This window comes from Sprattus sprattus (genome assembly GCF_963457725.1).
Source record: "Sprattus sprattus genome assembly, chromosome: 16".
Lineage (NCBI taxonomy): Eukaryota > Metazoa > Chordata > Actinopteri > Clupeiformes > Clupeidae > Sprattus > Sprattus sprattus.
In genome coordinates this window covers 11,931,761-11,944,373 of record NC_137914.1, presented here as the reverse complement: position 1 = coordinate 11,944,373, position 12,613 = coordinate 11,931,761, and the positions used below count along the sequence as shown (strand labels likewise).

At 42.8% G+C, this 12,613-nt stretch overlaps 1 protein-coding gene across 1 annotated transcript; it reads right to left on the bottom strand.

The window, feature by feature from the left end:
• Positions 1-1,025: 1,025 nt before the first annotated feature.
• Positions 1,026-7,106, bottom strand: pmelb (premelanosome protein b; the record flags this gene model as incomplete). The annotated part of the gene is made up of 12 exons (XM_080854063.1): positions 1,026-1,176; positions 1,371-1,461; positions 2,494-2,702; positions 2,814-2,913; positions 3,025-3,168; positions 3,420-3,743; positions 4,002-4,352; positions 4,573-4,734; positions 4,925-5,062; positions 5,307-5,453; positions 5,563-5,676; positions 7,052-7,106. The coding sequence occupies 12 exons, from the start codon at positions 7,104-7,106 to the stop codon at positions 1,026-1,028; spliced, it is 1,986 nt and encodes a 661-aa protein (XP_080710189.1).
• Positions 7,107-12,613: the final 5,507 nt, after the last annotated feature.

Below are 12,613 nucleotides of genomic sequence, written 5' to 3'. Positions count from 1 at the left end.
TCTGTCCTCAATCCCTCACTTGCTCTGATTGGATGGTGTTCTCAATGTTGTCTCGCCCACATTGAAGGCTTACACCTCTTGATCTGTCTGGTTACTCGTGCTCTATTTATCTCTGAGCAGTGGATGAGCTCTGATTAAATGGAGAATCATATACGTAGAAGGGGCATTCATTTTTGGCAAATGTTTATGCCACCATAGTAAAACTGGATCAATCCCGATTGTCACACTGATCAGTGATGTTCTTATAATTTGGGGCAAGCAGATTAGGTACTGCATGAACAGCAGGATGCTGCCTAAAGGCAGTTGGGATTTTTGAGGGATTTCTGTAAAACAGATTAATTTTGGATAACATCTCTCTAACATGTGCATCTACTCTCTTCCAGTTTGCCTCTGTGAATATTCATAAACATGGGTCCAGAATAGGTTAATCTATCTTTACATGGCATATGTGTGGGTGTGTATGGGTCCTATAGTGATGGTTATAGTAGCTGAAAAGGAATATAATGTTGTGTTTGGGATACACAATTGTAAATGGACTTCATAGCAGTAGATCATGGTATAACAACATTTCATTTCATGTAAACTTTATTATATTAAAACGTTCAACAGTCAGATACCAAAATATCAGAGAGTAAGGCCTTGGGCACACCATGATGTTGGGTAAGCATCTGAAATGTGTCCTGTGTGCATACAGTACAATCACACTTAAAAGTATAAAAATACTAAAAAAAAAAAATCCATAAACAGCAAAATGGTCTGTAGAAAACTTGATCAAAAAACTCATTACAAAAAGCCAAATACAGCAAATGCCAAGAACCTCTGTAAAAAGTGAAGTAAAAATTATTTAAAAATTCTAGGAAACGATAAAAAAGATTATATTCAGACTTTATCTTTAAGGGCTACAACGTGCCTAGACCCTGCTAACAGCTCTCATATACATCAGAGGGCCGTGGACCATTCCACTCTGCACAGGAGGAGGGGGATGATGGGATTATACCACCCTGCGGAGGAGGGGGATGATGGGATTATACCACCCTGCGGAGGAGGGTGCGGTTATCTCCAGGCCCATGGCCACTCAGCAGACTCCAGATGAGGGCAGGGAAAGAGCTGAGCCCAGCGCTGGCCTGCTGGTCTGAGGATGGCAGCTCTGTCAGTGGCCTGTAACCCTTCAGACGCCTGGAGGACAGAAACAACCCATGCATTAGGAGAGCAGTCCCCTCGCAAGAGTTTCAGGGTACATTCCAATTACTCCAGTAGAGCTAGTTGACTCTTACAGTAAATGTCACAGTGAAACCAGGGGGGTGAGAAATGTCAACTCATTTGAATACATTTTGTCATTATGAGTATGGGTATGATCCTGTTGAACTCACTGGTAGGTAAATGCCACTGTTCCAACTGCTGATGCCACTATCAGAACACCCAGGACCATGGCAACTGTTCCCGTGGATGACAACCTGGAGCCTGTGAATCAGAGATAAAGATAGCGCTCACTGATCATGTAGCATAGTGTAAATGAAATGTTAATATCAAGTCAATATGAAGAAGTGGGTGATTTAAATACCATTATGATAACATTCTGAGATCTTGAACCTTAGCTTTCAAGAACGAAAAATGACCAAATAATTGAATAGTGCCCATTGTTTCAGTAACCTGAAGGGTATGCAGTAGCATCAAAGGACTGCAGATTGGTAGTTGATGTACTTATCCGTGGGAAGGGTTAACAGAACTGGGGAATAACAGCACTACTGGAAGGCTGAATGGCTCAATTGCCATACACACTTTTAGTGTAGTAACATGGACTAGGGGCCTGCTGGGGGAACGGGAGAAAGAAATGGCCGGCAGGACAAATAATTCAATGGCAGGCCCTTATCCTGCTTGTTAGAAATCCTCCTTGTCCTGATTGGTTGGTTATCAAAGGACCACACTATACAGAAATATATGTAAAAAATACGAATATGGTATGAGAATAATATAAGAATGTAAATATATTTTATGAAAGAGTAGATGTTTGGCCTTAAAGTACACAGAATACTTTAAGGACAAAAAACTACTCTTTCATAACATATATTTCTTTACATTCTTATTATATTATTCTCATACCATATTCGTACTCATGCTTTTCGTGTTTGCAAAGAGCAGCAAAGAGCAGTAAGAAATAACCCATGTTGTACACAAACACGCGCAAGGTTGGTGTATTTTATGGATGGCACAATTTCAATGGAGCAGGACTTAAAAATTCATCCAACATACACGTGTACCCGTAGAATTATGCGGACGGAAGTGGGATGAAGTATTACATATTTATGTGGGAGTGGGACTTAAAATCCATCCTCTGCAGACTCTCACATGGACTTACATCATACAGCTGGAGTGGGGTGCCCCCTTGTGTACCATACTGGTAATACACAGTAAAACAATGTGAACTCGAGAATTTGGAAAATTTCCACAGAGGTGAAAGCTGAGCAGTGACTGGTGGATTCCACACACACATACCCATGTTTACGCTGACCCTGGTGCTGGTGACAGCAAGGCTGACATCGTTTGTCATGGACACGTTGACACAGAAGATTCCGGAGTCGTTGAAGAACTGCCGCAGCACCAGCTGACAGTCTGGAGTTGCTGGCACAGGGTTGCAGATGGTCTTGACTGGCATGACACAGTTGGCATCTGACACCACGGTGCACACCTCCGTGGGTAGGCTGCTGGGAAAGACTGTATGTTACGTACACTGCACACACAATAAGCAGAGTTTTACACTGTGTGTGTGTGAATGGTGCCTTGTTTAATGCTTTGCAAGAGAAAGCCTCACTCACCTGCCCCGGCAGGTGATGGTGAAGTCCACAGCATGTGGCTCCAGTTCACTCATCAGCACAGCGTTGGACACCTGAACAATCTCCACACTCTCGATTCCCTCTGAAAAGAAATGGTTTGGAGGGAAAGTTCAAACCTCGGCCTAGCCTTTGCACCTGATCTTATAGGGCTCACCCCACAACCCATTCCCCCATACACCGAATAGAAACTGACCAACAATCTCAATTGCAGCGGAGAAGGACCCATAGCGGTAGATCACACAGTCTTGGCTATGAGCGGACCGCTTGATGATCACCCTGGCAGCCTGTTGTGGCTCGGTGTCCTCAGCCTCCCGGGCGTCTCCCACAGGGACCGCAGCTAGAGACACAGAGGGGCGACTCAGTGACCAGTGCTCCTATCGGCTCAAGAGAGGCTGAAGGGACTCATGACACTGTTGACTCAAAATCACGTTTACAATTTTGTTCACATGCAATTACACCAACAACGACATCAATTAAATGGTATTACTATTTAGTACAGTTTATCAATAAGCTTCAAAAGGTGAGTTCCTCATAAGTATATAAAACATAAAAAAAAGGAATATAAATAAGTTGTTTCTGAGAACTCACTCGTGGCCGCATCCATGATCAAGTTCCCCCCGGTCTCCTGCTCCCCATCTGAGGACACACGCCTCTCTGTGATCACCCTCACTGTGGCCACTGGGATGACGGTGGTGACACTGTCCACGGCAGGGTTGATGGAGGATGCGCGATTATTTAGGTTCTCGATGAAGTCCGCAGGCCCCGTGGCCACAGGCACAGTAGGGAGGTCGTCCTCACTCTCGTCCCCAGCAGCAGAGGCCTCGGAGGTGGGGCTAGCCATGCCGGAGTCAGAGGAAAGCTGGGTGAAGGCCGGGACAGTGACGCCCTCTTCTGGTTGTACTGGCACATCAGCTGAGTTGTACAATTAGGGTGAGACCACAGTGGTTGAGAATGATACCAATTTGACTCATTAATACATCTTAATATCTGTATATGTCTTCAAATAATTCAAATACTTCAAAACTAATTCATTCCTGTATTTTGCTGATACAAAATATGTGTGATCTTTCTGAAGACCACCACATTTCTATGTTGCCTGAGATCCTGACTTTTGGTGTGCACTTCTGAGGTACCTGTCCTCGTTCTATATCTCTGAGGGATTTGACTGACCTGTGGTGAACTCCTCTGCTGGGGGAGCAGGGGCCTTGGTGGTGGGACTCTGAATGGTGGGTGAGTTGGCAGGAGTGGCACACGAGGGGTCTGGAATGGCAGCCTGTACCACCACCTTGGGATGGAAGCCCCCGGACTGCGTGTAGGTGTGTGTGACCGAAGTCTCCCTGGATATCACAGTGCCACTGCCATCACCGAAGTCCCAGTTGAAGGTGACGTCCGAGGTGCTGAGGTACTCGCTGGGGTCATGCAGGGAGATGCTGAAGCCCACAGCTCGGTTCTGTACAAAGCGCTGGTCATCCTCTTCAATATCATTCACCTGAGACAGCACCACCTCAAATGGAATCTGATCTGGAGGAGATAAAACAGTCACAAAGAGGATTACACACACGCACACAAGGCTACTGATTATTTTAAGTATATAAAACTACATTGTGGATAGTATTGTAGAAGTAGAATATGGGCCACCTATTCAAAGTCACTGTTGTCACATTCCTCTATCAGAAAGTTACATTTCTGTCTATAGTGGCAATCTTTTAAAAACTTGAGAAAGGTCTTCTGTGGAACTGACCTGTGATACAGAACTGTGTGGAGGCATAACCTATTGGGATGAACTTATCCCTCTTGCGGTAGTGGTAGATGACGGCATCCATGGTGTAGGATCCCAGTGGAATGTTGTCCGTAGATATGGTCAAAGAGGAGGAGGGCCCGTCACTCACCTGCCAGTACTGACCTGTAGAGGATAGACATCTGAGGTATTTATGGAGAAATTATAGATATCATGTGTCCCTATATAATATGATGTTCAGTATAGCTTTAACAGTGGAGGCAGCCAAGAGGACTTGTGTGTTGCCTTGGTTCTTTGTGATATGTTGCTTTTTGATGAGAACACATAGAGAAAACCACTGAGGAGAGGACCATACCCCAGGTCTTCCACACAAACACGTAGGGAGGTTTCTTGTCTCCGTCCTTTCCCAGGGGAACGCCATCGGGGAACACACCGTTCCAGTCCTCTGACCTCTGCTCAGGGTACACAGGCTGTCCCTCATGGCATGGTGTTCCTGCAGAAAACAAATAAACAAATAAACAAAAAGATTATTAATTATTACTTATTAATTGATCACTAGACTTATTGTGTAAAATGTGGATAGATTCTTCAAATTAATAGTGAATAATAATTATGAATGAATAGTCTGCCCCAAGTGGTGCAACAGAAACTGGGCTTTGTGGTCTGTGGAATCTGCACCTTATCCCAGCCATAACATTAGCTAACTGTGTGTGCTTTGCCATATGTGTGAAGCTTACCGTCCACCGTGCAGTTCTTTGCCCAGACTACTTCACCATTTGGCAGGATCTTCTGGTTGACAGGGAAACGGATGTCGATGGTGAAGGTGATCTTGGCTCCAGTCAAGGTGGGGGCGTCGTTGCTAACGTCAAATTTCACCTCCCCGCCTGGAGAGTACATGGCATGAACAACAGTCTCAAAGAGAGTGAGAGTGTCAGTATGAAGGTACACCATAGCTGTCCTGCTCTAAATCACAGCAGTTGATGTGTCACTCACCCGTCCAGCTGTTTCTGTAGCGTGCGTCTCCATGTTTCCACACGGGGTACATCTTAGTGTTCCATGAATGATAACGGACAAATCGGGGTTGAGTGTCACTCTTTTGAATTTGTCCTTGAAAACGGATAGATGCAAAATTATTCATTTAATCCCAGAAACAAGAGGTGGAGGAGCATTTCACTTCCAGTATCTTTCTAAATGGGACCTGCAAAGGTTTAAGCCACTTTCATTTAATCTTTAATTTTCGGTATTAGGTGTGGCTGCAAAGCTGAGCTTAGTGGTAGAATAGGCTTTGTGTAAGAGCAGTGCTATGGGTGGGTCAGGATCCTTTAGTTGGGCTTCAGAGCCCTGTTAACCCTCAAACAAAGACCAGCTTATTGTCTGTTGTGCACACTGCACAGTGTGTGTTGGCATGAGGCTGGTAGAGGAGCGTGACCTGATGGCATACTTGGCACACTTCACACCTAACAGCAGACCTCCTCAATCCCCCCCAATCCCTCACATGTGAGGATCAGATGGTCATGTGAGTCCCCCTGCTGCTCCGGTATGGTGGGGTGTTTCTTAGGGAGCAGGGCATACCCCACTGTAAGAGCCTCCCCCCCCATACCCCCCCCCCCCCCCCCTTTTTACTACCCCTCCCTGCTTCTGTGGTCAGTGAAGCATGAAGGATAAATGCAGCTTATGACCCCTCATCCACATGCAGCCCTCACTGTGTATTTGGACAAGTGAATTGCATTGACCTTTTAACAGCACCGGTTCCCTGAACTTCAAATAACCAATTTGAACAAGGCGACACACCCTACACTCTGGTGATATGCTGTAAGAGCAGCTGCAGAACCTTTGTTCTGTACAAATCAAACAGATATAGACAGATACAGATTGAAATCACCTCACACAGGCATTTTTTGATGAGTCCATTTCCATCTAATTGACTGGAGAGTGGAGACCCCACATATTTTGGGGACATCAAGCAGCTATACACAGAACTTTCTATGCACTGTGCTACTTTTGGTATGAGTTTCAACCTGACAGTTCAGCTCTGATTGTAATAGTCCTGCTACCAACAACAAAAACAAGGAAAGCTTTGCATTCATCCATTCATTTGTTTGTTCATTCATTCATTCATTCATTCATTCATTCATTCATTTATTTACTCATATTTGATATCAAAATGCTGAAATTAATTTTAGCATGTTCTGTCTGAAAATTACATTAAAATCATGTTAGTCTAATTCCACACCATGAGTAGATTAAAGAGATATCTCTAACACGTGAGACACCTATGCCTGTGTATGGATACTAACCCTAACCCTAACAGGTGCAGAGTAAGTAAGTAAGTAAGTAAGACTTTATTTATATAGCACATTTCCTACAAGAGTTGCAATTCAAAGTGCTTTACATAAAATCAATAAAAGCAAGCAGCAGGAGCAATAAAATAATGGTCAACATCGTATCAGAACCTGATGCTCCGATAGGGAGGAATACTTACTTGCCAATGCTGTCGCTAACACTGCTAGTACCAATGTGGCTGAGAGGGTCTTCATGGTGGGAGTTCTGTGTGGGCACCTTGGTCATTAAATTCCCAAATTATAACACAATGTGGTGTTTCGGACATTCCGCTTTTATACAGGATTGGTCTCCTTCACGTCTGACATCACAGCTAAACCAAGCAGGCCCCTCCCAGCATGTGGGGATGTCTTCAGCGCTCTCTTTCTCTCTCTCTTTCATACACACACATACCCTGACACACACACACACACACACACACACACACACACACACACACACACACACACACACACACACACACACACACACACACACACACACATGCACAAATATATACTCCATAAATGAGCTTGAAATACAATACAAAAATGTATTTTACTTCATAATATAGAGCTGTATATTTGTAAATATCATTCAATATGGATTCAATATGGACATATATTAGTTGCAGTTTTGGATTGTGTAACAAAGCTGACCAGTAAGTGCAGTGATTATTTCTGACATTATTAACGTGATAGTTCCTCAGCCCCTCTGACCCTGTCACTTGAGGTTCCTGCACATGTGACTATCATTTTGACATTTCAGAGGCTTTTGCTGCCCAAGTGGGTCAACATTTATAATCAGCTTAAGTGCGATTAGCCACATGTATGAATATGTAAAAGCATAATTAAGAAAACTGTGTCAGTCCCTCCCCATTGCCAAGGGTGTGCATTATTGCTTGCTAAAGGTGAGAATTGATGGGGGGGGGGGGGGGGGGCATGTGAAATAAATCGTCTGACGCCCATGTGAAATGAGTAATCTGATCTGTATGTTAAAATTGTGGTGTGATCAATATTGGACAGTTGAAACATTGGAGTCGCTTCTGCTGGAAAGGGCCTTTCAGAAATGAAGTGCCGACCTGAGGTGTTCATGGAGTGTGTGGCTCAGACATAAAGCACTGATGTCGGGCTGATCAGCTGAAGGGATTATTTTAGATCTGCTGAAATGTGTGGCTCAGGATCAGAACGATCAGAATCTTTGCAGGGTCAGCTGGAGCTAGTGACTGCTAAGGGCACAAAGTTCATTCTTTCCATCCGCTCCAACCAAATTCAATTTTAGGTTGAGAATGGCAATATATGTAGTTGAACATGTATGTGTTTTTGTTCACTTTTTATGTGTGTGTGTGTGTGTGTGTGTGTGTGTGTGTGTGTGTGTGTGTGTGTGTGTGTGTGTGTGTGTGTGTGTGTGTGTGTGTGTGTGCCTTAGGCGAATGGTACAGTTGTGGGTGCTTTTGGCATTCTTCCACATTACACACAAATTAAATGTAACTGGAACCATTGAAAGAGCTTATTGACAGTGTATGCTAATACACCTACCACTATGCTGGTGTGCATGATCAATGGTGTGGAGTGGTGTGTGTGTGTGTGTGTGTGTGTGTGTGTGTGTGTGTGTGTGTGTGTGTGTGTGTGTGTGTGTGTGTCTGTGTGCAAGTGTGTGTGTGTGTGTGTGTGTGTGTGTGTGTGTGTGTGTGTGTGTGTGTGTGTGTGTGTGTGTTGGATTGTGTGCCAGTGTGTGTGTGTGTGTGTGTGTGTGTGTGTGTGTGTGTGTGTAACCCTGTGTGGTGAGCGGATGGACTTTACTTACAGTTTTGCATGAGAACTATCATGTGGTTCTACTGTATAATGAGCCACTCTCTTAATCCCTTACAATAAAATTCCACTCACATCACTGGCCACAACCTTAACACTAACTACTAACACCCACAAATACCACAGCACTCTATCAACAAATTAGACCTTCGGAACACTATCAACTTATCAAAAGACAATTGCAAAGACTGCTGAAATGTATGTACAGTATGTGACCAAGATATGACATTTTCAACCGTAAGGACATTTGTGGCATAACACATTTATGAGACCATTATAACGAAACACACACACACACAGAAAGCTTTGTTTAGTTTGTGATCCTGGCAATATGCAAGACAGACAAAGAGAGGAGAGAGAGAAAGAGAGAGAGAGAGAGAGAGAGAGAGAGCGAGAGAGAGAGAGAGAGAGAGAGAGAGAGAGAGAGAGAGAGAGCGAGAGAGAGGGACATTGAGGAGTTGTGGGTGGGGGTGAGTGGTGTGTAGAGGCAGAAACTTATTGAGTGTCAGCTTAATTAAGATTGGGGTGAATTTCAGTATTACTGTGAAAAAACAATGAGTCACACAGAGTGGATAAATCCGGAATTCCTGGTATGTAGATCAGGATTACTGCTGTGCTTGTGACTCCCCTGTTCAACCGGATTTGGACCACAATATCCGCAAAATCATTTTATCACATTTTCAGCATTATACTTTTCATATTTACACATAAAGCCCAATGGATGCAAGTGTGATCTACGTTTTTCTTTTCAACTGAAAAGAGCAAAACTCTTACTGTTTCACATTATTGTAGCACATAACCAGAATTGTATCCAATCCCTTTGTTCACCCTGTAGTAAATCTGCCACAAAGTTTCAGACCAAAGTTTCAGGCCATGTCAGTACACTCTAACATCTCACCCCTTCGGCCCTCATAAATCATCACATAAATCATTACAAGGTTATTCATAATGACAGTTATTTTCAAAAACTAGGCAATTTAAGCAAACCGTTTCTGCCTCAGGGTTTTACAAAATATCCACAAAAAGACAACCACATGACAGAATAGACATATGGGTAGATTTTGGATTACGTTAAAATTTGAGATTCGACTGAAGGAAGAAGGAGAAGGATGTGGACAATAGAAGACATTGCTGTGGACACCACTGTGATCACAGTTTAGGTGTAGCTCAAACTGAGCTTTTCATCATGTTATGCCTAGGCCAATAAGTACAGAGCCACACTAACTTTAATTTGTGATGTCTGTAGGGTAGAATGCAGGTCCAGGTGAGCTTTGGGTCTTTTTGATTGTTGGTTCTGGGCAAAGTCAAGGGTCTAAAATTAGGACAAAATGAAGTGAGTTTGAGATCAGTGGTGAAGGGACTGGCATTTGAGATTTATAGTTAATAAGTAGTATATGCCATAGTCAATAATTCAATCTTATACCTAGTCATAATTGTTACTTTTATTTGGGAGATCAGTTAGAATGTAATCATTTCTGTTTAGATAAGAGTTTATCCTGAGGGAGTGTTTTGAAAGAGTCAGCAAATGGCTCAGAGACTTGTGTCTTCAAGACCTCGTGAATACTGAGGGTGATGCCCTTGGTTCACAGAGAGCATTTAACAAGCCAGCCTTCAATGGATGTATCAGATAAGCTAAGGTGAAGCGCTGTGAGTGAGTGTGGAACTTCAAGTCTCTGTCTCAACAATGTGTGGCCGCCATTGTTCAAGATTAAACCTGAATCATGACTGACAAAACTAAGACTTGATCTCATGATACATGGTTTAAAAATGAAAGACCATCAGTGGAAGGTTAGGGGTAAGGAGCAGGTCATATTTTGTATTATTGAAGGTCAAACCAGGGCCATTTGAAGTGTTACATATGTTGCAATATTTTTGGTCACATCACTAAGCACCTGATTCAATGTTGTTATTAAAGCAGTAATAACTATATAGTAGACAAAGACAAAACATGAATACGTCAGGCATAGGCGGAGATCCCGGGGGACAGGGGGGACGTGTTCTCCCCTACTACAAAGTTGTCCCCCCCTCAACAATCATTGTAAACACAAATAAATAATTTTGAATAATATAGTAATATGAAATAAAAGCCCGCCAACACAAGTGGTGCTAATTATAAGCATAAAACAATGTGTTTTTTAAGTGTTGAAAAATCATGATCCCCTATTCCTCAAAGTGTTTTGGTTCATATGCTATTTCCAACGGGCGGCGCTACACCAGTGACGTGCCGTGAGGTTCGTAGCTGGTGAGGCACAGAAACCTTGTGATTACGTAATTTTGAGCTCTAGTTGTTTAAAAATGTATATAATGTATACATACATGTATATATGTAAATGGTTTTAAAATGTTCATCTGATCAGAACTGAAAAAACTTTACGTTTTATTGTCTAATACCATTATTTTTAAACAATCGTTTTTTTAATTGTATTATGATTAGTTATTAATAAGATATTAATAGTTACAAGCTAGAGTATGTAGCCCTCCACCAATGATATGGTTCATTTCATTTTGTCTGGAGAAAATATAACTACGGTGGTGGGATGCTAATTTAAATGACCATTTACCCAACTCGGACACCGTTTTGAAAAAACAATTACATATTTATTTACACAACATATTAACAAGCAAACAGTTAAACACTGCATACATTGCACACAATACCAACATGTTCTACTGGCCAGTATAATTTATAGTTGGTGCACTTTCGTTGGAGCTCGTAAATAAAAACAAAAGTAATCCACTCACGACTTGTAATCCACTTCACCCTGTTCAGTGAAAATAAATTGTCCTCTTCTCCCACGATCATCCTTGAGCGAATGCAGTCAGTGGCTAGTTTAGCTCACCTAGTCTGCTCACAACTTCAAGCCAACTGTCCTGTAGAAGCAGCCTTTAGCGTGGTTCGTGTTGCGCATGTAGTCCAGTTGGGAAACGTGAAACACTCCAATGCAAATGTCAATACATTCTGTCCCGTCGTTTGAAGCAAAACTTTTAGCTCCGGCATTGGTCTCCCATTATTTATCATTTCACATTTCATTTCCGATTTGGATTGAAAGTCCAGTTTTGAGATCTGCTTCAGCTTAGCAATACGATGTTCATTTTCGCCGTCAAGTAGAAGTGTAGAAGTAGTCCAACCGACGTCAGAACCTATACCCGACAAGTGCGCTCTCGCTCGCCTCCTTACCTGAGGCAGCGGTACTGCCTGCCTCCCCTAAGGGATTTTTCAATGAGTTTTGAGCTCGACTCAAAGGTTCTAAACTTGATTGCGCAATCCCAGGGGAGGCACTGCCCCCTGCCCATAGACACCAATCCAACCCACGGCACCCTGTTTTCTGGAACCGGAAATGCGCAAATTCAGCGATTTTGATAATAAAAATGCTCGAAATGATCGGAATCATGCAGAAATGACACCCGTAACACAGATAACTAGAGAAATATGAATATTCATTTTATAATACATAAATATATATTATTATTATAATTTTTTATTTTTATTTTTTTTTTACTTTTCTCTGCCTCCCCTGCCTCCTATGACCGCACGTCCCTGGCCTACGCCATAAGTCGTCAGCAGCCAGCCCCCGGACCAATTCTGGAAAAAAGGAAGTTTCTTTTGTGGGTGATGTAGCAATCTGTGTTTGTAAGAAAAAGGGAGTTTCTTTTGTGGTTGATGCAGCAATCTGTCTTTATTCCAGTGAAGTGCGCAATCTTTTTTCCATTAAAGTGCGCAATCTTTTTTCCATTAAAGTGCGCAATATTTATTCCAGTAAAGTGCAGTAACGTGGAACATACCCCTGAAACATACCCCGGATTCAGCGGTGCAGATCTGAAGAGATAAAAAGACTTGTGGCTTCTCTTGAAATTCATCATCTTTGAAGCTTAACTGTGTTAGCTAGCTGTCTAGTCCTGCAAGGTAGCAAACG